The sequence below is a fragment of the Homalodisca vitripennis genome, chromosome 7 (genome assembly GCF_021130785.1).
Source record: "Homalodisca vitripennis isolate AUS2020 chromosome 7, UT_GWSS_2.1, whole genome shotgun sequence".
In the NCBI taxonomy this organism is placed as follows: Eukaryota; Metazoa; Arthropoda; class Insecta; order Hemiptera; family Cicadellidae; genus Homalodisca; species Homalodisca vitripennis.
Window position 1 is genome coordinate 100,667,194 of NC_060213.1, and position 27,567 is coordinate 100,694,760.

The following is a 27,567-nucleotide window of genomic DNA, read 5'->3' on the forward strand; positions in this document are numbered from 1 at the left end:
AATATGAAAATTTGAAAGGAAAAGAATGACAAGTATATTATTGATTATAATGTATGGTACAATTAAACAAACCTTGCAATGACACTTGACGGATTTTACTTCCCCATGTGAGAATACCCGAGGGTGCCACTCTTCTCCGTTTTCAAACAGCCTTCCCACCGGATATGTACAGCCACCAGCTGCTAGTACCTCGGCTTTGGTGCGAACCACAGAAACCTGCTGATCCCCAAGCCAGTTGGGGTCCCCTGGCACTCCAGAGGATGTAGCCGCAGGACATGTCTTGCAGCAGCCCACTCGTCGCACCGCCAATGTTTCGTCACATTCCAGTGGTGGACACACAGTCCTCGTACACCGTACATTCAGTGTTGAGCTCTGTAAACAGTATTGGATTAGTGTGGCCACTCCTAATGACCTATGGTGTTCCACAAGGATTATTCTTACCATTAGTGTTGTTCATCTTACAAACAAATGACAATTTAATGCACCACAATGGCTTTTATTAGTAAACGATGATTAATATCAACATAATATTTACTTCTGAGCTTAATCTCCTCTGGTTTTAGCTATTTATGGATCTTATATCAGTAACTTTTACTAGTCTTTTTGTTGCCAAATGGAAAAAATGTACAATATTTATTGCCAAAACTACTCACATTGCAGCTGCAAATGGCACAGGTGTCAAAGCCATTAGGAGGCAAGTAGGGATGCCACGTGCTGCCAGGTGAGTATAGCTGACCAGCAAGATAACAGCCTTGTGAGATGTTGCTCGAGTCAAATGTGGAATCTGTAACATATACTCTGGTAAGGAAACAGGATTTTCCGAACATTTGCCAACGTTTAGTGATACAAAAAATCAGTAACACGTGTTCTGGTAAGTTCTAAAACAAAGTAAATTTTACCCTCACACATTTTCATATATTTTTAAATCAAGGAGATAAATAGTATAGGACTTCAACTAAAGAGAACTACTAAAGTTATTAATGATCTGAATGCATGCCATCCTTATAGTTAGAACACTTGAACAGGATTAATATAATTTTTGGATGATCAAGAATATGTTGGGAAAAGAAGCTGAGGCAACTAGGATAAGGTCAGTCTTGAAATTAGAGATGAGTAGATAAAATTGTCAATAAACTTATGAAAAAATGGTTAAATTTAAATCCTCTAGTATATATTGATTTTATTGATAGAACTTAATACAAGATCATCAAGATCTGAATTGGTGTCAAACAGTATAAGCATTTTACAATTTGTCAATAGTAGTTTCCAGGTTAGGCAGTTGTGGTTAATGTTCTTATGTTGTTATAAAACACGATTGACTACTTCATATTAAATTTCAAAACTAGCTATAATAAAAATTTCAACTTAACATATTTGTAAAACAAATATAATAAATAAAGTATACTGAATCACAATGTATAAACTTTAAATCTAGGATTGATCAGTTTTTGTTGATAAAAATTATTATTTATTGCAAACTTCATAAAAAGCCTATTATTCTACCCATTAAAAACTGAACTGGATTATATTCCACTTTTTCTTAATCTTTTTTTCTCTCCCTTGAATGAGTACCTTACTGGGACCTATTTAAGATTATATATGTAATTGAGCCCTTTTATTATGGATTTTGCATCTTAACAGCCTACAGAACAGATCTTTTCGTGTTATAACGTTTACCAAGATATCCCTCAATGCTTAGAAATCTACTTATTTCTCATTAACTTATGTGGAAATTTGGTGTTATCATATTTTTCTCGTCCTAAATTTAATGTTAGTTAATAAATATTTGTATAAGCTATTGGTATTTTGTTATTATTTTAATTCTTTTTTAATGTTTTTTGAATTTTTTTAAATTTTTTTCAAACCAATCCATCTACGGGGAGAGGGGAGAGGAGTGTTTTTTTAGTGGGTAAAAATCTCCACACTACCGTCCATTGTTATCTGCCGTAAGATGGGCGGCGGAGTATTTACAATGGCGGTGTTTTTGAAGATTTTTTTTCACATCTCTATTAAAAAAAATTCCTTTCAATCGATTCAGATAATCATTGTCTTCAGAGTAACAACTTTACCCTTAACTGCTCACATTCATTCACAAACTTTGCTCAACTCTAGATATAACATAATATAGTAACCATAACTTATCATACTTCCAAAAAATGAAATTCTATTTCGATCAAATCGTTACAGGTCAGTTCATTTTTTGTGCATGAAAAACACAAAATACATATTGCTTAAACGTAAAGTTACAAATTCAAAATACTAACTGTCACAAGTAGGGCAGCACTGGCCGCTGGGTTGTATCGGGTTGGTACATGGCAAAGGGGGGCATATGACTGGGTCACATTTCACTCTGCCGTGGTGGCAGTTACACATGGTGCAGGGCTCAGAGCGGCTGGGCCACTGTGTACCCTCATCATGGAACGACTCACTGTGAAAACATGTTGTCTGCTCTGGGATGTTGGCATCACTGTTGATGTTGTTGACGGGCGGCACATTGTTGTCGGAGTAGTGGGGAAGACACGACGGCGGAATAAATACCTAGAAAACACATTTTTTTTAACACACTATTATTTTTAAAGGGAATGATCCAAATCCTTTGTAGATGAATACATAGATGAAAGAGTCAGGGAGTTCATGCAATTATTACCATATTTACGATTGACTGATAATTAATGACAACTAAGAGAACTACAATACAATTATCTAACATTCATTCTGAACACAATGATTAATTCTTTGAAATTTTGTCTCCCTTAAAACATTTTGAACATGGTTATAAAACGGGGGACCAATAAAACATATTCATAGTATACAAATATACTAAAAGTTTTGAAAGACAATCTGAAACATTAATGATTTGCTAAACAAGTTCCATAGGTTATTTGTCTTTATGAATATATAAAAATTTACTTTATATTCAGACATGGTACAAAACATCATTATAAGTTGTCAGGAATTAAGTTTTTTTAGAGTATTAATACACTGTACAAGACCTGACATTGAACATACAGACTGTGACAGATGCCTTACAGTGGTAGTATGAGACTGATTGGACACACTCAGCAGTGAAGGTGTTAAACACCCCCTAAATCATGCTTTTTAAATTATGGAATTAGATAAATTAGTGAAAATGTTAGTGATGAACAGCTTTTTATGGTGATGAACCAAGCAATACCCTTAGTCATGCAGCAAAATAAATAATAGTGACTCATCACATCAGGTTCCCAGGTTTTAAAGAGAATCATTAAATTGTGTCAAAAAGCAGTATATATCAAAAGGATGATTTAAGTTTTATTGGTTCCTAATAAAATACTCTACTTTGTGCATCCAGTCATTATCTTAATTCAAAGCATAAATCATAGAATAATGCTGAAGTTTATAGACAAAAATATTATTTCAGTACAACACAAAAAGTTAAAAAATATAATCCATAAAACTGTACTGAGTTGCATAGTGAAATAAGTTAGCAATATGTCTACAATTTAAACAATTGCAGAGTGTTTTTATTATTACACAGGAGTAATTGAAGGAAACATTTCTCCTTTTCTATTTCACCACTCTGAAAACACAACACAGCACACAAGGAAAACACTAACACATGCCAAGATAAGAACAAATAAACACACACTACATGCAATTTTTTTAGCTCGGAACTGATAACTAACTGTGGGCAGTGAAATACAGAGTCCTACTTTATATAAAATTGTACAAGACCTACAACCAATATTGAAATTTCACCCAAAAAACTGAGATCATTAGATCCAAATAGTGATATCTCACTGTAAAAGAATTGGGCAGAACTGTGACAATGAACAGAACATAAAGCAACCCACAACAATAGTTTACTTTATTTCAAGGACGTGGCCAGCAAGGGGTCCAAGAAATGCGGACCCTCTCCTCAAATTTTCAATTACTTTTTTAGTAAATGATTATTATCATTTTAAAAATGATTCAGTATTACTGACATGTACTGCTGAAAGACCATTCTCAACAAAGAAATGAGTCAAGAACTTTTTAAGGAACAAAATGGGGCCTTATTTTCTCTGTCCACTACGGGAAGAAATCAGTGGTCTGGACCCCCAAAAATTTTTTATTGCTACGTTTTTGCTTTATTTATGAGTTTAATTGATTAATAGTTTGTTTTTAAGATGTCATGTGATATTATAAGATGTCATTTTAACTTATTATTGATTCAAGGGAAAGATGACTACAGTGAAAAAACACTGACTTTGACCCAACAATAAGTTAAACATGAAACCTAATTAATTCTTTTTATGGTAAAATTGTATGGGAGATGTCTCATTAGAAATGTAAGTAGTGTGTATCGAAATGCGTTGCGTTTGTTTTTAAGTGTGTAACTTTAGAATTTTAAATGATGAGATACAGAACGGTTGAGAGTTGTTCTCAATAGCCATTTAAATATATAAAAAACCAAAAAGTATCTGGATACATAAAAAATTAATCCTGTAATAATATAAATTTATTACAGAAATAAGTATGTTAAATTTATAAATATACGTCTGTGCGTTAGTATTGTTCTGTACAGTTTAATTTCTCATTGCCAGAGCAATAATTCTCATTAGAACTTAGGAGGATAACAGTTATTTTTAATAATAGGTTGAAGTTTAAAGAACTATTCAGAGAAATGTAATTTATTTTTATGAATGATTACACTGTTCACTGTGTTAACTTAGTGTTTTGCTGGTAAGCAGTAGCATATCCGAGTATTGGGGACCAATTTCACCTTTCACCACTTCAGTTCACTCTTTAAAGGCAAATAGTAACAAAGTATCAGGCAGTACTGTTACTTAATAATTGCACTATTAATTAGACTTTACTATCACCGTTTTCAATAACCCCAACACCTAACAGCTAATCCTTATAGACAATACTTACAACTCTATTTGAGGAATGGAAGCAATGCTACTGGAAATTTCCAAGACAGTTATAACTAGTTATCTGCAGATAGCAAACAAAGAAGGCAGATAATTATTTACTGTCTGATACAGGGATGTCAGATTGTGCATCAGATGTGTGTTGATAATGAAATATTAAACAAGCAGTACAAGTTAGTTAGTTGCATAGTTTATAAGGTTAAGATAAGAACTTTTATTTTGTTATCGTAGTTAGATAGCACATAGTTTTTTTTCCTCTGAAGAAGAGAAATTTGTATCTAGAAGGGCACAAATATCAATATGCATTGAGAGTGTTGACAAAAAGAATACAACCTCTTGATGATGCAAATAGTAATGGCTTTTTATTGAAATGAACTTATTTTTAATAAAATTGTGAAACTGTACATGTAGGGAATTCCAAATTGGTTTCCTTTGACCTATGGGATGTCATAATTATAGTACCTGAAGCAAAAAAAAAAAGAGCACAAACAAACAAAAAAAGGAAGAAACCGGGTTTGTAGTATCCAATGAACAATTTCCTCCATGACTACAATTTAAGGTATTACCACAAAGTAATACTCCAGACACTATAAGCAAATGACAGAAAATCGTAGAGAGAACATTTTTGACAAATGAGACTTAAGATACTAATTATTTATATAAAAATTGGTATAATTTCTAAACTAAGTTAATAGGATGATATAGTGAAAAGGGATGTGGAAGCGGGAGGATATACTATACTGTATCAGGTTTACAGATATTCATAGATACAAGAAAATATTTGGGTGACAAAGTAGACATATATATTATTTCTGAAAACCTGAACAGTTTGAAGAGTTTGTCTTTGTATCCAAATTATCTCACAGCCCATTTGTCAAACAAAAAAACAGATTTAGCACCAATTTAGGTCTACTGAATAGTGAAATACGGACAGAAACTAAAGATTTTTTGCTAAAGTAGAATGCTAGTGCAGAAGTAGGTGCTTTTAATTAAAGTAATACACTATTCACTAAATGCAATGTTTTGTATGTAACATGAGTTGTAGTGAGATGAGTTAGTTTTTATATGATGAGAGATACAATACTGATTAAGTATTTAAATATTTATAAAAGTCTTTAACTGAATCAAGGAAATAGGATGATATAGCGAACATAGATTGGGAAGTAAGAGTATACACTGTACTGTATCAGATTAATATATACCTTCAGAAAACGAATATTGAGGGTACAAATCTACTGCCGGATGCCCTGTAAAGTAGGCTTGCACTTTAGGCATACAAAATCAAACTCAAATTTACCGTAGAAAATATAATTGATTCAACCCAGAAGTGCTCATACAAGTACAAAATAGTAAATAAGAGTCACTCTCAATTTTGCTTAACCTCTGATCCTCTTAACCATGGAAACTGAAAAGTAACTGAAATATTACTTATTTTGTGTATATATGCTTCAGTTTCAAAAATATGGTAGGACTCCATCATATTACATCATACTGAGTGCATATTATAAGAAAGCTACGGACTTTAACTTTAAGGTTTATTTATTTTGTATACCTCCAGCAATACACCATTTTAAATTTTATAACAAATAGCAAATAGATGGCTAGAATATTAAGGCTAATAGCTATCATCAACCAACAGGCAACAAAAAAAAAAAAAAAAAACAACCCAGTAATTCACATATGGAAAGTAAGAGATTACAAAAAAATCAAAGTAATAACAAAAAGCAAAAATAATTAATACCAAAGCTTTGGCAAATAAAACCAAGAAGAGATAGATCATTAACAAATTGATAACAAATAATTAATATACAAATATTAATTAATAAGGGTCCTCCTTACTGCTCTAAAATAGTACAAACGCTACTGAAATAATTGAAGCTATATCAAATACACAAAATGTTGCATATAAATTCTGTTTATATTTAGGTGGTATTTATAAAAACTGTTTCACTCTCTGACTTACAGTTCGAGGACTTTAGCTGTGCCCATGACCTTGAGTGTGTGGTGATAGGCGGGGGGTGGCGGGGTAACATTATGTGCTGCGTCCCAAAAACATTTCCTGTGACTCATGGGTAAAACCCTCCTTTCAGGAATCGTATTTGCACAAATAACTCATCAAATTCGCTAAAATCAGTCTGTTTTGTAACAGTGCTGATTGTGGTGGAATTAAGTAGTAAGAGAAAACCAAATAATAGGAATAATAGGACTTATCCTTGTTTTTCAGTTGTTATAGTGTTTTTTAAAGTGTTTTTGAAAATAATGTATTTGTCAATTTTATCTGCAAATCAAAATCGTGAGTTTAAAGTCGTTAAAGAGATTGTTGCGCCTTCATCTCAGCGGCTAGCACGTAAACGCAACCCGCCACACAGATAGCGTTTATTTGTTGAGAGTGTAGTATCTGGGCCCTACGAGCACAGCTAAATTCCTCCAATTGTACATGCACCAAAACACTGTCCCAAACTTAAACACCAGTTATTCAGGAGATTAAATTTCAGCCACAATTACTCTCTGGATGATTTGTATGCCATTTAAAAAGGATACTCCTATGATGTTCCTGTTATTCAGCAGGAATGTGCATGTGTCACGGGTGGATTTAGCATAAAGTTTGAGGAGTGGGGATCACAATTGAGGTATCTGTGGGTTATGGAATTCCTGTATGGATTGAGGGCTTTGGGGACTCTTCCTCGGAAAATTAAAAAAATACTCCTCTTAAACACTCTTTGGAAACTAAATATGTTTGAAAAATATTTGGAAAGGAATCATGACCCCTGTGACCTTCCTCTAAATCCGCCACTGGTGTGTGAATCCATGAGTAAGTGCTAGTGAATTTATAAAGTAAAGTTTTACAGTTTTAGATAAAGTTACTTATTAAGTCTTTATCTTCCATAGTCCAAAACAGCAAAAAAGAAAACAAAGCAAATTTTCTCATTCTAGGTTATAAGAGCATCATTGTAAGAGCATCGTTAACACACTGTCAGACTGTGTGAAATGAATAAATCTGTTAGCATGGGTGTGTAAATGGTATTGTTGACAGTAAAAATTACCTGTTTCCAATGTGCTCTCAAAAGTGATTTTGATGTGTGAAGATCTTTAATGTTGAAGTGGACGACGCCGGTGTCAAGTCTTGTGAGCTCTGTGGGTGTCAAGCCGAGCACAAAGCCTTCAACATTGTTACCATTGAACTCTTCTAGGAGACGACGAGTGATCGGGGCTCCAGGAGCAATTAGGGGAACATCCTCCAGGTATAGGCCCATTGTGCGATCATCTAGTTTAGCACCAGACAGGATCACCTGAACAATGAAATTGGTTGAGAGATGGTAAAATCCACTTTGAACAGAAGATAAATGTGGTCATTTTCTAAACTGGTAACTTTTTGAAAGATTGTTTAATACATTTTGTGAAGTTATTTATAATGAGACTAAACATTATATATTTTATTTAACCATATAACTTGTTAATTCACATCATCACGCATTTTGATGTTATCTGTTTACTAAATGTGCCTCAAACTTAACAAAACAATGACTAGGTCAAATGGTCCATTAATACATTTGTGAAGTTATTCTGTAATATTGTACATATATAATCTACAAAGTGGTCAACTAAAGGCAACATTTTCTAAAATATTAACAGTGCATTGAGGAATTGTATGATTTATAATTAATATATTAAATAATCATACATTTGCTTTCCTTTTGTATGAGTTTTTAATATATTGAGAAAAAGATTGTGTGTATCATAACAGCCACAATCAATGTAGAAGTCTGAACTCAAATAAAAAATTGTTTGTATAAATTTTGTAATTGTTTAGCTTATGTTATTTCATTTCTTTGTTTAACGCTTACTATTGATGATATATGATTTGAAAAGGATTTTGGAATTTTGCCATCCTTGTACCTATTTTTGTAACAAACAATGGTAAATGTCCAAAATCTCGTTTTGTTGTTTTCCCTTTCAAATTACTACTATATAAATTTAATTCCAATTATTACCAAATTATAAAGTTAATATTTTCGAATTGAAAGACAATATTAGGCCGATATTAAAAAAAATAAACATTAAATGAGTGTGCACTTGTACAAAGATATTTATTTGAGCCATAGAATTTTAGGTGAAAATCCTTTTTGATCCAAAACCTATTATATGTACATGTTAAATAAAAGGACAACAACTGTTCTATGTGAAAATAATGCAACAAACCTCATAGTGCAGATTACACTCATTATCCACAGCTGCCCAAATCATCCCCACAATATCACCAGCCGCCTGTTCTGTCTCTAACAGTAACGAAGGTGCTGGAGCATCCCTCGCATCCGCTACAGGCCGAGGTGTTAGTCTCCCTCGGACGAGGCTTCGTGTTGCCGTTGTTGCCACATTGATAGCCAACTCTCCATCATATAACTGTTCAAGGTGGCGTGTGTTGATCTGGTCTATCGTTCCGTTCGCCCAGCCATTGTGAAATGTCGGAGTCAAGTCCTCCAGTTCGAGCAACCGTCGTTCCACGACTGCAGACAATGGAGTTTTAGTTTCGGGAGAAATTACTAAATCTGCAATTTACATTCAGATAGCCAATGTTAAAAGATATTACATGAGGTAAATGACAAATGCATTCAGAAAGTTTGCCTTTGCGGATTTGGCATGGTTGGAGTTTTTTGTCACTAAGATGAGAAAAGACAGTAAAGTATGCCATACAATTTTCTTTGTAATATTTTTATTTCAGTTTACCAATACACTTTTGGTAGCATGTCAATTAGATGAAGGGATAACTGCCCAGAGCAGCAAAATGTAAGCATCGGTCAGTAGGAGAATTATAAAAGAAGAGTAGAAAAGAAATTAAAATAGAAAAAACTGTAAAATATTGTATATAATAATTTTTATGTGACAAAAATTGTCCCCAATATAAAAAACACACTTAATTTTTTTTGTCCCATGGCCTTGTTTGTAAAAGTTTGTGTTCATAAAACTGCTGGTAGTAAAGAAGTATGATTAGCAGTTATGGAATGTGTTCGCCTGTGCATGAAACATTAGTTGAAATGATAATAGGAGAGAGATTGTTTTATTTTCTAAATGTTTTATTTTTATCTTTGCATACTTATAAATGGTACCTAAACATAATAAACTTTGAAATAGCTCGTTTGTCATTGAGTGAACTAATGACTATGCTACCAAAAGAATAATTTTATTGTGTGACAACAGAGAATTTGAAAATTCCTGACTATTCTAATAGACTAGAAGAAGAGGTCTAATTATTTTTATACATTGAAGTATACTTTCATAATTTGAAGCATTTATGAAAATACCGTAATAATAAACATTTTATCATGTATAAATTTTATAGTTTTGTATATTCAGAAAAAAAAATACTTACCAAGACCAAGCATGTCTGGTTGTGCAATTCCGTTAAGGCGTACATGATACTTTAGTGCTCCGTTCTTGTCAATGTACATCCACGCCATCCCAGAGGTCTTCTTATCATTATTGTCAGGAGGGGATGAGAGTGGGGTATGGAAGAGCTCGCAGGTAGTTCGTGTTCGCACAAGACCTGACATGCTCTGACCTGCCTTGGTGCTCAGTGTTACAGACAGCCGCTGCTTTGACATCTGGTTGAGGTCTGCATTGCTCACAGCTGACCTTACCTCGATCACATTTATGTCTGATGATGGTTTCTCCACTCTTGCCATCTAAAATTTCAAGACAAACATAAAATTCTGGGTTTATTTCTAAAAGTGTAACATTTTAACAGAAATAACAAGTGATTCATGAAGGCATTAGGATAATTATAAGTAGAATAAGAAATTAAAAGGAAAAACAAAGAATATTATAAGTATTCTCTAGCAACACCCTTATAGTTGAAAGGATATGGCCTACAAATAATAGTCCAGGTGTCAAAATTGAGGTTAGACCTGTTCAACCTTAAGCGGGATTTCAAGCGACATTGAGATAAGAGCCAATCTGCCAGTACAAGTAAATAATGAAATCGATAAAATTAATGAATTTCTTGTATAAAGAGAATTAACTGTCAGTCAAGAGATTGAATAGAAAAATAGCAAAAAGGTAAAAAATACCAAATGATAATTTTTGTAACAGTTACTGTTTATTAGAATGATAGAAATCAAATAAAAAATTCTATCCCTATTGATCCCATAGAAAGCCAGTTTATACTCGTACATTTCAATTTGAATCTGACATACTGAACTATGAATGAGCAATTGTGTTGGTCATCAATGTCACTAGTTAATTAACAAATGTATTGAAATTTGAATTAATTCATTTAGAGGAAACATGTTATTAAAAGTTTTCTGAGACAAAGTTTTATTTGATTATTTAGTTTTACTATTAAATTTTAATACACTTTTCTGTACTCTTAATTAGGTTATTTTACTTTTATTCTGATAATTTCCTAATAAACAATATGGAAATGCTAAGAATAATTTATTGTTATAAATTATTGGTATCATTACTAATATAATACACAAATATTATGTTGTAACTGTATTCTTATTCTCTAACACCTTGATGAACATGAATCAAGATTTCTGAAATTATAGAAATGAATTGTTTTTTAGTGACTAGAATTTATTATGCATAAAAATATAGGATTTAAGTTGCAAGAGTAATATATACCTAAAAATGGGAACACACATTGTAGTAAGATAGAATAATTTATTGTATTATTAAGTTATCTTCAAAAATATTTTAAAGAATTTATTTCAGGATAAGAGTATTTTAAAGTGCTTATATATTGTGCTTGTCCATTTCAGCAGATTTATTCACTCATTTTGTTCATAACAATTTTCACCTAAAACCCCATTTAGATCTAAATTGATTGAAGAATGATTACGGTACCTCCTCTAGGACGACCCTTTCCTTGCCAGAGGTAGACTGGAGTCTGACAGTGACCGGAGTGTCAGACATATCCTCAGGTCCGAAGATCCCCGTAAAGATAAGTGTAAGGTGGATGGAGGGAGCTTGTGTGGAGACAGAGACTATGGCCGTCCCCGCAACGTTGGGACGGGGTCCTTCCAGCAACGCACTGTACAACTCCGTAGCCAACGTGCGAAACCTGTGACTTGGAGAAAATCTTGTTGTTACGCAAAGTTGATGTTAAAGGTTCCACTTGCCCACAAAACATCAAAAGAGTAAAAATAATTTGTGGCTATCTGTTTTGTGATAGGAAAATTATTTATCTTAATATATAAGTAGTATAAAGTATTGGATTATGGATAAAACGAAAATATCAACCAAAACTAACTTGGAAATAAAAGTACTAATTCTCAATTTTCAAGTTCAGACAGAAGTAGATAAATATGAAGTAAAATTTACTATATTTATTGGAACTGATATAATCATTTAAAAGAATATAGGAGATATTGATTGGTTTAAAAAAATTGCAAAGATCTAAGTATGGATTTTTTTAACCATAGGGCGTAAGTTTTCATGGATGCTGAACAAAGAGTTTGATCAATCTAGTGGATTACAAGAGTAGAAACTGTTAACTCTCCATTATCAATTGTTATTGACCCATTATATGGGCACGCTCTTCAATAACTGCTTTGATGAGAAAACTAGATTTAACATTGTTTTACTCAGTGATAGATGAGATCAAAATTAAATTAAATGTATCACTGTTATTTAAAAATAATGATATACCGTTTGTAATCTAGCTTGACTGTTTCTATGCTGCAAGTAGGATAGTTGCAAAAATAGTTATGTAGCAAATGAGACAAAATTACTTTTGAGTAATGTCGTACTCATTCACCAGTTCATTTACTAAACCGAATTGACCACCTCACCTGTAAAGTTGTCCTGTGATGGCCAGCTCAGCTCGCTCCCACAAGAGTGTCACCTGCAGGCGTTCCTCCCGAATCAATCGACGGTACTCCCTCGGTATACGGCGCCATACGCCACATACCTTTTCTGTGTCATTCTGGTACTTGCTGTATGGTGTCAGCACCTGCAAACATACCAAGATAAGAGAGGATAAAGTCTTCATCAGTAATTCACTGATATAGAACTACACAACAGTGTGCATCTTCAATTGAATAATAAATATCAACTAATCTTTAATTCCATTCAGACACAAATCAACCTTACAAACCAGATGTAGTAAAACAACATTGTGTAACTGATAAGAACAATGTAGACCATCATCTCACCACATATGGAATCAGTGGTACCACTTTGAGGGAACAACATGTGCTGTAACTGTTACACTGCCATCATTAATAATTGTGTTCATATCATCTGTGTTGTGTAATCAAACAAAAATCATAATTGTAGTGACATAGTTTTACCATAATGCCATAGTGTGACTCCTGCATTAAAGATTGGCTTGTCCATTTACTTTAAAAGATTCTAAACTTAGAAGAGAACCTTCTTATAGAAAAGAGATGCTGAAGGGTTTTATGTTAGTCAAGAGCATCTATGTTGAATCTCTGTTGTTGTTAATCTCTTTTAATTGAGTTAAGAATTCAAAGATTGCAGTATAATTGCAGTTGGTACATTCCATCTGTCAAGAAGCAAGGTCTGTTGAAATTGAACTGACGCCTTAGTGGAAAACAAAAATAAAAAATAAATAAATAATTTGTTTGTTAATCAGAAAGAAATTTTTAAATTTCTGATTTGGAACTAAAAAATTAGGAAATTAGTTTTGGAACTAAATTAGACATAACTCTCAAACATTAGTTGCTTGTCTATGTTATTTTGAGTTATCCTACCCTGTAAGCCCTACTTAACAGCATTTTTAGCGCACAAGAATGCTTACTTATTTGATTTAACTCCTTCAACTAGGATCCTCACCTGTTCCTCAAGGATATTGCCCCTCATGTCAACAAACTGCACACCCCTAGGTCGAGCCGTTGCGTAGAAGGAATAGTAAAGATTCCGCCGATGGAACGTGAACCTGCCGGTGGCCTTATAATCCGGATTGCCATCTGTAGTCAGAGGTGTAGTAATCCCTTCCGTTTCCATTGTCATCTTTGATGTCAGGACTGCAGCGAAATCTGCATAACACAAAAAACTATTAGTTTTTAAAAGTGTATACTTCACAAAATAAACAACTACAATGCTTTAATTTTTCTCATGCAAGGTTATTGACAGAATAGTTCCAACTAATAGTTATTCAACCATCTATTTTATCTATCTTTTATTCATTGATTTTAGTGGTTAATCAAGTAGTAAAAGCAAAATAAATTTCTCTCACGTTTCAGATTTTTTTCTTCTTCCACATTAATTGACGGCTGTTCTTCTACTACATCTGGACCTGCAATGTAATTTTAATGTGAGTTTAGTTAAAATCTAAAACAAAGTAATAACATGACTTATTAGTATAATTAATTTAAAATTAGCTGAATACTGTTCTTCAAATAGCCACTGAAATGTTATTATTTCTATTTACAAGAACAACAAAACTAAACGTACTAACATTATTTTAACAAATCAATATACAATATACACAATGCAACAGCCTCTGTTTGAACATAAGAAGTTTACATCTTCTTTAGAAGATTAATCTTTTAATAATAGTGGTTTATCACTAAATTAAAAGATCAAAGCAGATTTTTTGCAGTATTTGGCTACATTACCAACATAGCATTCCTGGAATGTAGCTTTTAGGCTAATTCTGTACAACATAATCAATTTAAATTCCAACACTGAATAAATACGATTAACTCAGAGAGTTGATTCAGGATTAGGGAAGTTAGTGTTACAAGCCTGCATGGAATATACTGCAATATAGCTACATTTGTGAACCTTGTACAGTATTTCTATATGGAAGGAGCTACCTCTTCATGCACTAATTCTCAAAGTAACAGTCTTTGTTCCCTAGAACACAGTTAAAAGTGAAAGGTACTGTATACAACTTCAACTCTGGTATGAGGAGTGAATAGAACAATATTCATACTAAGAACAAATAGTTTAACAATAAATTCTTACAGGTATTTATTACAAAACATTCCTAAAAAACTTTTTACCAATTGTGCAAGTACTACACGAAATAAATAGTCAATGCTGTTGCCAGACCCCCCTCCTTGCCATCTTTATCTTCTTGCAATCAATGCATCATTGAAGTTACAACAGTTTAAAGCCACCTACCTACTTTGTGTTGCCAACCTATAAGTAGCATTGGAATTACACCAATTTGTACTTGCTATCTGGTCAGCCTCATAACAGAATTATAAATACAAGCAATGGAGGCTTCGCTTGCAATCTGAGGTGGCGAATTTGATGCAAAAATACATCCAAGCGAAAAACACGATTAATAATTTTATAATCTATTAAAATTGATATCTAAGATATTTTTTAATTTGATATAGATCAGCCTATATATCATGAGTCGGATGTATAAGACAACTTTCAATTTTATCTTTTAGTGGACGATTTTTAGGCTTTAGCCTGGAACAGCACTATTTAGGCTAAGCTCAATTTATTTGATATATTTGAAAAATACCATGCCAATACCGAAATTTGATCTTGAATTCTTTAGGCTAGAAGCTGAGATGTTAAAATGACAAATATAATCATTTTTTCTTCTCTATTTTTTTTATTTATATACTCTAAATTCTTAGAATTTTTAATAAATAAATACAATTAACGGCAATAATAAATTAAACTTCAATGCATTTAAGAGAAAATTAATTTCACGGGTTTTCTCGTTGCACGTATTTTAGAGTTAACTATATGTGATATATACATAAACATTATATGCACAATGCATACTATTTATCAGCCTCAACCAGCTGCATTATCATGAACTAATACAAGAAGCAAACTAACTCTTGTAGCATCTGATTAATTATCAAACAAAACATCACATATGTTATTCATTCCTATTGTGTTAACGTTATCTTTGTTATTTCCAGTTAAAGACGCAGGATGCTCTCTCTACTGTGTCAAGTAACCGAGCATTGACTTTGAAAGGATGAAACCAATGTTATGTACGTATAAAATTGAACAAACACCCCCCCCCCCATGCTGTGTTGATATAATAATCTGTCCCCGAACAGATCCCAGATTGTTGATCCTATCATCCCACGAGGATGTTTACATCTCAGACTGTGTGGACACTTCCGATTGTTCCAGGTCTCGGTTATTCCCGTCCTGGATGGGCGGGGGGGGAGAGGTGGGTCTGGAAGAGAGCCAATAGTGTCACACTGTCACAGGACACAAAACAATGTGTGAGTTGTTCACTCGCCTCTCGACTCATTTGAGTTCTGTGACCCAGGACTGTATCTGTGGAGAGATTAAGGTGCATTTAGAATTACGTGTAGGGGTCGCTCTTGGATACCAAGATCTCTTTGAGGCAATAGAGACGTTTTCAGTAGGTAGAAGCAATGTTTCAAGGGAAGAAAACATGGTTGCTAGTGTCACAACTGATTTGAGATGTATGATGGCTAAAAAGATTGATCTTGATCACCCTTGAAGAAATGGTTTGGGGCTCTAAAATCCAGTGGAACCCTTGTAAGGGTTTGAAGTTAATAGGCCTGGACCTATGTAATGTGTCAACCGGAAACCGGCCAGTGTCTTACTCTTAAGATGAGGATGTAGTGGTGGCTCTGATGATTGACCCAACTTTACAGGAGGGGTACAAAGATTCGCACAGTACTCAACAATTTCAAATTCTTTCAACGTTTCTAAGAGCCGTTGAAGGGCTAAGAGCCGTCTGAGATTTGACTTTTTCGAACCATTTATTTTTGTCTTATTATGAATTAAAAACATATGTATTGATACAAATGTATTTAATATATATGTGTTTACTTCAACTTCTATAGGCCGTAAACAGTTCAGAATCAAAGTTTGTGACTTGAATGACTTTTGTTAAGTGAGAACTCAATCTTTGGGATACATTCTAGTTCTCCTTGGATTTCTGCAGCAATGCATATATCATCGTATAGCTCTTTTCTAGTCACCAAAACCTTGAAGATTACAAATTTAATCTTCGCTTTTAACCTACGAAGGTGTACAGTTTAATCTACGCTTACATTTAAATCGTCCATCCAAGTAACTACTCAAAGGCTATCCGTCTGAAGTAAATTCATGAGGTCAATTATTGTCACTACTTCCAAATACGCCAATTCTATATAATTATATAGTAAAACTATTAATAAAAATATGCAGATAAAAGACAAGGTTTTTTTTATGAAAACTCGACTAATTATAGTCTTCCAACTACAATGAATTTACAAAGGAAAGAGGAGTGCTAAATAATATGTAATTGTTTACTAAGAACTTTTCTAGATAGTATATTCCTGCTCTGGTCTTTCAAATATTTCCTAATACTATCAGTCTAGTAATGCTCTTCAAAAGTACCAAGCGAGCAGAAAAGGTTAGCAGGTCGGATGCGGAATCTCTTAAGTAGATGCAAGGCAGAGCCGTTATCAACTCGGGTCAAGTAAGGTTATTGATACGTAAAACACACACATACACTGCGTTATTAATATCGTCTTCTATAAATAATTTAAAAAAAGAACATGTAGGAGATGCAGAACGTTTATACTCTCCTAATACGTAATGATTGGAATTAATTCTAGTATTTTTGAATATTTAAACACACAATATAATTAACGTATAACCAAATACAGTCTAAACAATTTATCGCTTTTGTAATTTACTTTTTCTTATCAGTATTTTCAAAATGTGTTTGTTTTAACGTTTTGTAGGCCTACCTTTTTTGGAAAACATCTATTCAGGCTTCACGCTAACTCGGATATTTCGAGAATTAGTCAAACATACAGTTATATCTTTTCGATAAAACCCCTTATCTTATGTTGAATTTTCTTCAGAACGTATTATGAAGCAGAGTACCGAAGTTATATTATATTATTATTTATTCTATACTCTTAAATATTTTGTTTTACTTTTCCGCTACTTTAAAGCTATTTAGCGGCATTCTACATTTATTTTCTTTATTATTAACTTTTTTATAATCGTTTTAAAGGATCACGAAGAGAGGTTATATAAAACCAGTGTTTTAGGATGGTAGGCAAAGGTAATTTATGAAATGATCAACGGCAAGTCTGTTAGACCAGAATATTGAATAACTTAACTGAAATTCTACATTTATTTTCTTTACTTTTTTATTTTTTATAATCGTTTTAAAGGATGACGAAGAGAGGTTATTTATAAAACCGCTAGTTTAGGACGATATAGGCAAAGGTAATTTATGAAATGGTCAACGGCAAGTCTGTCAGATCAGAGTATTGAATGACTTAACTGACTGACCAATTTAGGTAACACTAGAATTGCAACTGTCCAATGTTCATGGCTTTGTACACTTATATGATGTTTATGATGTGTGAATTACATTTTGTTTGATTGAACAGAGACCTGGACATATCAGGTGTTAACGGATGACGCAAGTAACACAGCTCACTTCACCATCACCAGATGTGGTGAGGTTAGCTTGGCGGACGAGGGAAAGCGCACACTGACACTGCGCAGGCGCGGTCCGTCTGGGACAGTCAAGCGCAGGCGCGACACATACTTGGCGCCGGCGCCGCGCCTCTATACTTCTTCCCGTTATCAGCGCTATGCACACAGAAACGTGCATTTAAATTTGCTTTTTATTAAAAGGCATGCGACTGATAAAATAAAATTTACATTGCAAATAATCCTAATCAATTTTTTGTTAGGTAGTCAAGCTAATTTTTTATTTTAAATATTTAAATAGGTTTCGTACCAGGCAAATTGATTTTGTGAAATAAAAACATAATGTTTCCAACTTCAACAAAGCATGTGGTTGAACTGTAATAATTGTTTTTTATTACCTTACAAATGATATAAATTTAACTAACTCACAACCACTTATTTTTTTCTGCGTTTGAATAAGTATTCAGGACCAAAAATTAAAACAGTTATCTTGATAAATCTTAAAAAAGCTTAATCCCTTGACACAGAGCCACGCAAAATCCTAAATCACTTCCCAAACCCAAAATCATAACGTTTTCATTTTAACGTTTTAACACTAATCAGACCGAGGTGTTCTAATAATACTTTGAAAATAAAGCCTCCTTCTAATCGATAGTTATTTTTTACACTACATTGATACTACCATAGATGTACTTTGATTTTTGCCTTATTTCAATAAGTGTTCCGATATGCTATTGATTAAAGAATTCAATCGATACTGTTCTGAAGGAGGTTCCAATCCAGAGAGGCAACATTTGTGTTCAACGGACACTTGGCTAGTGATTTGAAGGCATTACGAGAACGTCATGAGCAGTTATTGCGTTTACTGTTCAATCATCTATGCCAATACTTCACCAATTAGTACAACTATATCTATCCAGAAATGAAGAAACGTTTTTCCTCGTACAAATATGACATGTTCCACAATCATTTCCGTAAAGTCAACAATAACTCAAAAGTTTGAGACTCACTGTTCACGTCTCCTGGGCAAACTTTGCAGCAACGGTCAGGTGCGAGGACGGGCTCGTCGCAAGATGGTTTGGGACACTCATGCTTGATGTTCCTGCAGTGGACCTTCCCCACAACCCTCCGCTTCCTGTGGTACTGCAACAAACAGACAAATATTCGAGATGATGTCAGTGCACTAAAAATCTGAAGTAACACATTATTGGGTAGAGCAGCCCACACCGAAATAGTCCGATGGTTGCCGTACACTGTTCCCAGTTTAGATTTATGAAAAGTTACAGTAAAGAATCATTAGATAAATACATATCTACTTTTGATTTCATTCATCTATTTTTCAGGCTATACGTAAACCAAACAGATAACGTTCATCACGTCATAGTTGTTCCCGCTAGTAGGCAACAGCGATATGGCAACATCGCCAAAATGTCATCGGACTACTTTGGTGCGGCCTGCTCTAGCAGGAAAACTATTAGATCGTTCTTTAGAAGAAAACCTTTCTTCCTCCCTACCGTTTAGGTTTATTACGAACTTTATATTATTACTCATTACTTCCAATGGTGCAGTGTAGCGGGTACAATGGTTGTCGCAAGATAACCGGATCAAGCAACGTCGAGCGTGGCTGCTGCTTGGATGGGTCACCGTTGAGTCCTTCTATCCTTGCAAGCAGTCCGCCTGCCCGGCCGTTGGTGGTGGTTTGGAAGTCACATTTAAGCCGATGGTCCCCGACTAACATCTCTGATTTGGCATGGTAAAATAAGATATCTATAATTTACTTTATTACTTTGTGCTTTTAAAGCATCTCTCGTTTTTTAACTATTAACCAAGAAACAAACAAATCTTAGAATTTAGTTTCGGCTAGAGTTTAATACGCAGTGTTGATTGCAATGTACCAAAGATAGAGAATGAATAATCTCCCGTTTCATATAATCGATTGTTTCAGTATTGAACAGACTGGTAATAAATGAAATCACAAAGACACCACTATCTTTTCTAGTAGGCCTTTCTTATCTTTAGCTTAAATTCGTTTAGATTTCAAACCAACTTGAATGACTTATGTATACCTCTGATTTCCTGCATCGATAAACTCTTTCTAAATTGTAGTACATTCGTGATTTGAACATTTTAAAGGATACGTTGTTTTGCTTATCATAAATTTAGCAGAAATTTCATTACTGTACTATTTCATTTCAGCATATACTTTTCTTTATTCAAGTATATGTACCTTCAGGAACATACCCTACTTCCGAACATGATGCGCTGTTAAAAATCGTTTTTCCCAATATCTCTTAAGATACTTTTAAATACTTTACCTTTATTAGTAAATGATTCATAGTATTTTAAAGACAATTTGTAATTTTTGTCAACACATTCACAACGAAAACGTATAAAATAATAACATATGAGACTTCTAATATCAGTCCACAAAACTGTGAGCTCATCGTTAACTTTCGGAATCTATCCAAAATGTTGGTAACCGATAGGGCACAGGGCATTGTCTCTAGCATTTTTAGGACTAACTGATAATATCTACGGTACAAGATTTTACGGTCGTTATTAAATAACCAACCCGCACTGTTAGATTTGAGAATTTATCTCTTCCTATCTTGACTCCTACTTAATCTGATGAAATAAAAACAAAGCTTTCGAGCCTCCGAGTAACATGACACTAAAACCGCGGAGCGAGCGCAGCGTAAATCTGCGCAATTATTGAAACATAATAGGGTCAAAGACCGAACGGTGTGGCTGCCTATCAGTGAGAGATAGCGGTGGAGGGGGTGGACAGACAGACGATGGAGATGCCAGCATCTCCCACCAGTCTCTGCGCCGCGCCGCCGCTTTATATAGCAGCCCGCCATCTATTTTCACACGACTTATATCGGGGCTTGTTGAATGACATTTCCATCTCCCAGATTTTGTGGCTGACCGTCCATTCCTCACGCCCATTCCTCCGCGTCACCGGTCGCGGAAGCGAGTGAGAAGTGTTTCCTAGAACGTAAGAGGAAAAACATGACGAATATATTTTGAGTACCTCACGATTTGTCACCAATCTACAGAGTCGATGAAACTCAATGTCAAGATATGCCACGAGATGGCATTTCGTGAAGCCCCATCTTGTCTCCCGATTGAAACTCGCCGTAGGTCACCGGAGACGTCAAGTCCATCACTGGCTTAGCTGAAAGCTATTTAATTTTCAATGTAACTTAGAAACAACAATTGAACATTTGTTAGAGAGAATTATTGCCGGGAGAGGTGTTGTATGTTCATTAGCGATTTGGCAACTGGGAACTTTCAGCGCAGATGGCCATCATTCTTTCACTTTTTATTCGTTCACAGAAGTAAATTTGTTACTGTTGCACTTTTCTCTGTTTTTCAGACAAAAGCAAAAGGTCAAATTACTATTTAAACAGTTTTACACAGCAGCAAAGTAATCGTATTGGATAATGTGGAGTTAGAATAACAAAAACACAATGTTCAGATTCTTTACTTCAGGTAAAATTAATACAACCTTTATATTGGCCAGTGTATAAATATTACTTTCTTTCGTTACATTGTGTAGACAGACGGTGACCGATAAGACTAAAAGGGCACCTTATGTGTTTCGAAACAAGCAAAGGCTATGTAATCAATCCTACGGTCACACTTAGGATAAGTCTCCTATGGTACCTTATTGCGTAAATGTAGAAGGCCATATACGTTTCCTCGCCGTCATCCTAGTAGAACATGGATTGTCCGGGAGTACCAAAAGGGACCTAGGCTAGGACGCCGGTAATCAACCTAACCATACTGTGGGTTTCTACACCAAATGGTGGAATTACCAATGACTTCAGTTATTTCGAAGCCATGACCGTTTCTTCCACAACGTCCTAGTGGGTTGTGCTAGCCTGGATTTTTGGAAGAGGAGCCTAATGCAATGAAGTGCATTTACCATCAAAAGTTGCTGTAATGAGATGCAATAGGGCTACCCCCTGAACCCCATTTTCTAGAAGAGTCACCTCTTTGACGACTGAAGAGCGACTGTTCAATGTAAACACGTTACGTGTTTAATGTTTTCGTAATTTAATTTTTTTCTATATTAATCCTTTTTTTTGAAGATGTCCTACACTGAGCAACACAAGATTAACATATTCTATAAAAATAAAAAAGGAAGTTTTTCCAAAGCTCTTAAACTAACCACAATCCAAATGGTTTTTGGGATATCAAGCGAGATATTCTAATCAAAAGATGGCCAGGACATAAAAAAGATTGGAACTATGAATGCCGAATGTTAAAGTCTTCAGATATGTCCAGAACGACAGCAGTTTATCGATGTATGTCAACCCTGATGCAAAAATATGCATCACTATTATTACAGCGTTTGGTGAGATAGCAGGGGCGAGAACGATCGGTTTACTATATAGTTGTTGTTCAAATTTTATTAATCTCCAACCGTTTCTATGGTAACTCAACAGTGATACTGTTTCCATAAGTTCAAGTATCCCGAATATTTACGGAGACCAAGTGGCATTTTGTTTAGGAGAGGCCGATCCCCTTTTACGCCTTATTCTGCCCGTCCTCGTGGGCCACTGGTCTGTGCGAGGTTCCATCAAACAGAATAAAGGGGAGTGACGATACAATACAAGATCTGTAGTACTGAAAAAAGTGCTTCGGACACAGTCAGGATTTGAACCCGCGCTATATCTAACTCAAATCTAAAGTCCAATGTCTTAGACCGCTCTGCCGTCGGCACTCCCACTCTTAGTTAGACTCATAGTCAAAACTTTCGGACTACACTATGATTAGCAGTGTCTGGTGAGTTAGCAAGAGCGAGAACGATCGGTCTACAATTGTTCAGATGATATTTATCTCCTGCCATTCCTAAGGTAACTCAACAATGATATTTCTATCAGTCTAAGTATCCTGAATGTTAACTGAGACCTAGAAGTGACTAAGAGGATTCAGACAGTCTATTTAAACCTACATCAGCCCTGACGCGAGAGACAATAGCACTATGATTAGCAGCGTCTGGTGAGTTAGCAAGAGCGAGAACGATCGGTCTACAATTGTTCAGATGATATTTATCTCCTGCCGTTCCTAAGGTAACTCAACAATTATACTGTTTCTATCAGTCTAAGTATATCCTGAATGTTAACTGAGACCTAGAAGTGACTAAGAGGATTCAGACAGTCTATTTAAACCTACATCAGCCCTGACGCGAGAGACAATAGCACTATGATTAGCAGCGTCTGGTGAGTTAGCAAGAGCGAGAACGATCGGTCTACAATTGTTCAGATGATATTTATCTCCTGCCGTTCCTAAGGTAACTCAACAATTATACTGTTTCTATCAGTCTAAGTATCCTGAATGTTAACTGAGACCTAGAAGTGACTAAGAGGATTCAGACAGTCTATTTAAACCTACATCAGCCCTGACGCGAGAGACAATAGCACTATGATTAGCAGCGTCTGGTGAGTTAGCAAGAGCGAGAACGATCGGTCTACAATTGTTCAGATGATATTTATCTCCTGCCGTTCCTATGGTAACGAAGCTTATTAATCAAATGAGCCAGACTGTGATAGCTATATTTAACTGCCGCCGCCACCAGTACGGCCTTGGCGGCTGCTGCTTATTCGGCACGATTCCGGTTGTTATGCTAATCTTCGCTGATAACGGCTTGTTTTTGGCTTTAGAAGGCGCCGTTTCCGCTGACTTACCGCGACGTCTGGTACCTGGCTCCGCTCACACCACCGCACTAGAACACCGTAACAGTGTGCAGGCTTGTGTGATTAAATAATTGAAGATCTCTTTGATAAGCTCGATTTTAGTTTATACAATTACAGCACGTTATTATATTCAAAAGGCTGTTGAACAAATGAGTTCGGGTAACCACAACAATAAGTGGTTAGATCGGTTCGAATATATTGTAGTGACTTCAAGATTATTATTTAGGTATTGACCCTAAGTCACCTCTAATTAAAAATTAAATATTATTACTGGAATATCAGAACGACTAATATAACCCAGTGACCGAACTTTGATCATGAAGTATTGATTTCTAACTTTACACATATTAATAAATCGCCATACTAATTTTTTGGCTTATGTTGACAAATATTATTCATTTTGAGTCTCTTATTTTTTCTTATATAAAATAAAAATTATGCAAAATTAAAAAAAAACACAATTTGCTAATCTCTGCTTTTGGATGATTAAGTTAAAATTAATTCTTAAATATTGGTTGAATAAGGCAATGTATTTCTGATTTACTAAAATTTAACTTCGGCCATAATAGTTTTAGATAGTGTAATACAAGTGAATATTCTCTGGACGGTTTAGGGACACGATCTCTTCTGTTAACAGTTTGAGAAAATAATCACTGGGGCACCCTAACTGCCTGGTATTTTATGTATTTTCATTACAATCATTTAAGAGTAAGTATGTATGATAATTTATCACTGCATAACACTGAACATGGAAAATGTATCTATGAAAAATGAGATTATTCAACGCAAATTTTGACTGTAGAAAGACTGTGTTACTTTGATTAAAAATTACTTTTCTAGAAATATCCAAATATTTTTTTCGGTTCTCAAAGAAAAAGAAGAATACGCTAGATGCAGAAATGAAAAATGTTGATTTGATGAGTCTTTTATCTAGTAACCGATCATAATACTATTCCAAACAGTAATTTTAAACCCATATGATCTTCCCTGCAGCATAAATAAAAACATGCTCTCCTTTAGGGAGTATACTTTATCAACATACATAATCTCTACAAACGCGTAGTTTTTCCACAGCCATGTAGAATATGAGTGTGCAATAATTGTTAATCTATTCATAAACTACAATTTGTTGTCCTTTTACTTTGCAAATAATTTTAATGGTTTTGCAGTAACCTGTTATTTTCTTCCCAACATGGTTTGCATAGTGATGATACTTTACGACACAATGTCTTCGAACCGATAAAACAATTATATTTAAAACGATTTACTAATTAATTTATATTTTATTATATCTGTTTCATTTAGTTCTTAGTTTAACAATTTTGCTGCTTAGTATTTAATATCCAGTCTGGTCGATATATAATTTTGAATTTTCTGCTTTAACGAAGTACAATTCATACAATTAATGTTCATAGTTTAATACTGTATTCGGTACACGACATTGTTGTATGTGTCTCCATCTAATTTGTAGCACATGGATCTTTTTTAAATACAGGTATGTTATTATAAGTATTAAGATCCGGGTGTACTGACGATCGTTTTGATTTTAGCTCCCTAAGATCAATGGTAAATCTAAAACACTTTCATAGCCTTATATTTTATCATAGAATTATGAGATGTTTGATCTTAAAGATATAAACAACACAGTTTTTTAAAATATTATTATTGGTTGTAGCATACAAAAACATAGTGTTATTCCATTACATGTTTTAACATCATAAAGTGTAAACTGTTTTTATCATGAACTTATATAATAAGACACCTTCAAAAATGTTAAGACCGTCAGTACGGAGGTAAAGTTTTTGGAGATTAAAAATGTTTCCGTATGGAAAACACTCGATGTTGTTTCATTGCAGCCAAATCGTAAATTCTCAACCTTATTCCTTTTGAGACTCAATTCAAACAGCATTTACGTAAAAAACTGTAATCCTAAAAGATCCTGAAACACGAGCTCCAGAGGACTAGGAAAGACGCGTAGATGTTGAGAAGATGTTTGAGGAGCGGTGTCAGTGAGCAGGGCGGCGAACGCTTCAGTTCAAAGCGGGTTTACGTGTTGGATAGTTGGCAGCATGTATCAAGGACTTGGCAGGGCGACGTTGCCAGCCCGGCAAAACACCCCTGATAATGCGAGCTAATAGCCATTGGACACTTTACCAAAATGTGCTCATCAGCTAGAATAGTCGCGTTGCCAAACTGTCTTGTCTTCACACATTTAGCACTGACACCATGTGTTATTCTTACTCCGTCTGGACACGAGCAGGACGGTCTCTCTGATTTTTGGCGCGGAAGTGGAGCACGTGGTCTATCTCAGCTACAGTCTGTAGGAATTAGCAGTAGATTCGTTCAAACTTTCCGAGATCCACACCAGATGTCAACACTGATCATCGTGGACGTAATGTCGATGGTTTTACGACAAACACCTTTTAAATACTTTATGAGTTGTCTTCGAATAATAAAAACTGATAACCGACATAACCTACGAGTTTTATAAATCAGCTGCGCCTTCCCGTTAGTATGATCTAAAGTATGAAATCATCAGCTGCAGTCTTGTTGGAGCCCCGACAATTGCAGTAAAGGACGTTATTAAATCAATCCGCTCCAGGTCGGAAGTCACAGTAAACAACCACTTGTCTATTAACCCATCAATTCCACTGTTCCTTCACTGTCACAGAGCAAGTCCACTCCAGTGTTTGTCCCACACGAAAAGGACTTCTACGTTTATCCTCATCAGACTGAGAGTCAACCCTTCAACAATTCCTCGATGGCACCACCATCCACCATCACCGTTGCTCTCCGGATAACTGCGTCACACTCACAAGCTTGTAGCAATCGAGTCAAGCGAGCCTTGACTCCGGACGGATTTAGAAGTCACACCACGCCCCGGGAGCCAAACTGTCTGGCAACCCGTATCGCACCTAGGTCTGTCGCAACCGCACATCTGTATCAATGCTGTCGGTACTCATTGCGGTATTGTCGGTGACCGTGCCAAGCTTACCGCGTCCGTGTCTGCTCATCCTCCCAGCTCGACCCCCACAAATCACTTATTCCAGAGGGCCTTTACAAGACTCCTTTAAAATAATTCATTTCTCGGTCCTAAAATTCCAAATATTTTGTATTATATTCCATCCCAATTGAAAAATGCATTGAGAACATAAATGCCACATTTTCTAGAAGAAAACAATTATTCAACAAAATATCCATTGGCGTTATACGATTTGACAGCTCTTACCTATAACCAGTACCTATAAGCTAATAATTAATGTCTACTCCATATTTCTGATTTATATTGTACTTGAAGGTTTTGGAAATTCATTACGCAAGAGTACAACAGGTACATACACCAGTGTGTTTTATCTTTGGTATTTTGGTAGTTTTCCTTTTCTAAGATTATTCAGTTATGATATAAGAAACTCTGATTAACTATGGTGATATTCCAGCGCCTTTTGAATAATCTTTTGTAAAACAAAAATAGGAAAACGAAGAATGTTGCATTGTACTATATTGCAGTCCACATTAAATAGGATAGTAAATATACGTCCTCTTCAAACGCACAAGGCGAATCTAAATCCAGCTGGTCCGATTACCCTCCTCAACCCAGA

At 34.9% G+C, this 27,567-nt stretch overlaps 1 protein-coding gene across 4 annotated transcripts in view; it reads right to left on the reverse strand.

Annotated features, from left to right (window-relative positions):
• The window catches only part of LOC124366105 (dorsal-ventral patterning protein Sog), a 59,965-nt gene that overhangs the window by 4,497 nt on the left and 27,901 nt on the right, over window positions 1–27,567 (reverse strand). The window contains exons 3-13 of one of the 4 annotated variants that reach the window (XM_046822363.1): window positions 19,274–19,406; window positions 14,098–14,157; window positions 13,695–13,897; window positions 12,689–12,849; window positions 11,742–11,958; window positions 10,264–10,576; window positions 9,096–9,400; window positions 7,940–8,185; window positions 2,265–2,538; window positions 654–784; window positions 73–372 (exon numbers count right to left, since the gene is read on the reverse strand). In XM_046822363.1, coding sequence (XP_046678319.1) covers window positions 73–372; window positions 654–784; window positions 2,265–2,538; window positions 7,940–8,185; window positions 9,096–9,400; window positions 10,264–10,576; window positions 11,742–11,958; window positions 12,689–12,849; window positions 13,695–13,897; window positions 14,098–14,157; window positions 19,274–19,406 — 2,343 coding nt within the window. Of the gene's footprint in view, window positions 1–72; window positions 373–653; window positions 785–2,264; window positions 2,539–7,939; window positions 8,186–9,095; window positions 9,443–10,263; window positions 10,577–11,741; window positions 11,965–12,688; window positions 12,850–13,694; window positions 13,898–14,097; window positions 14,158–19,273; window positions 19,407–27,567 lie in introns of all 4 variants that reach the window. The other 3 variants (XM_046822360.1, XM_046822361.1, XM_046822359.1) reach the window with 3 other exon arrangements.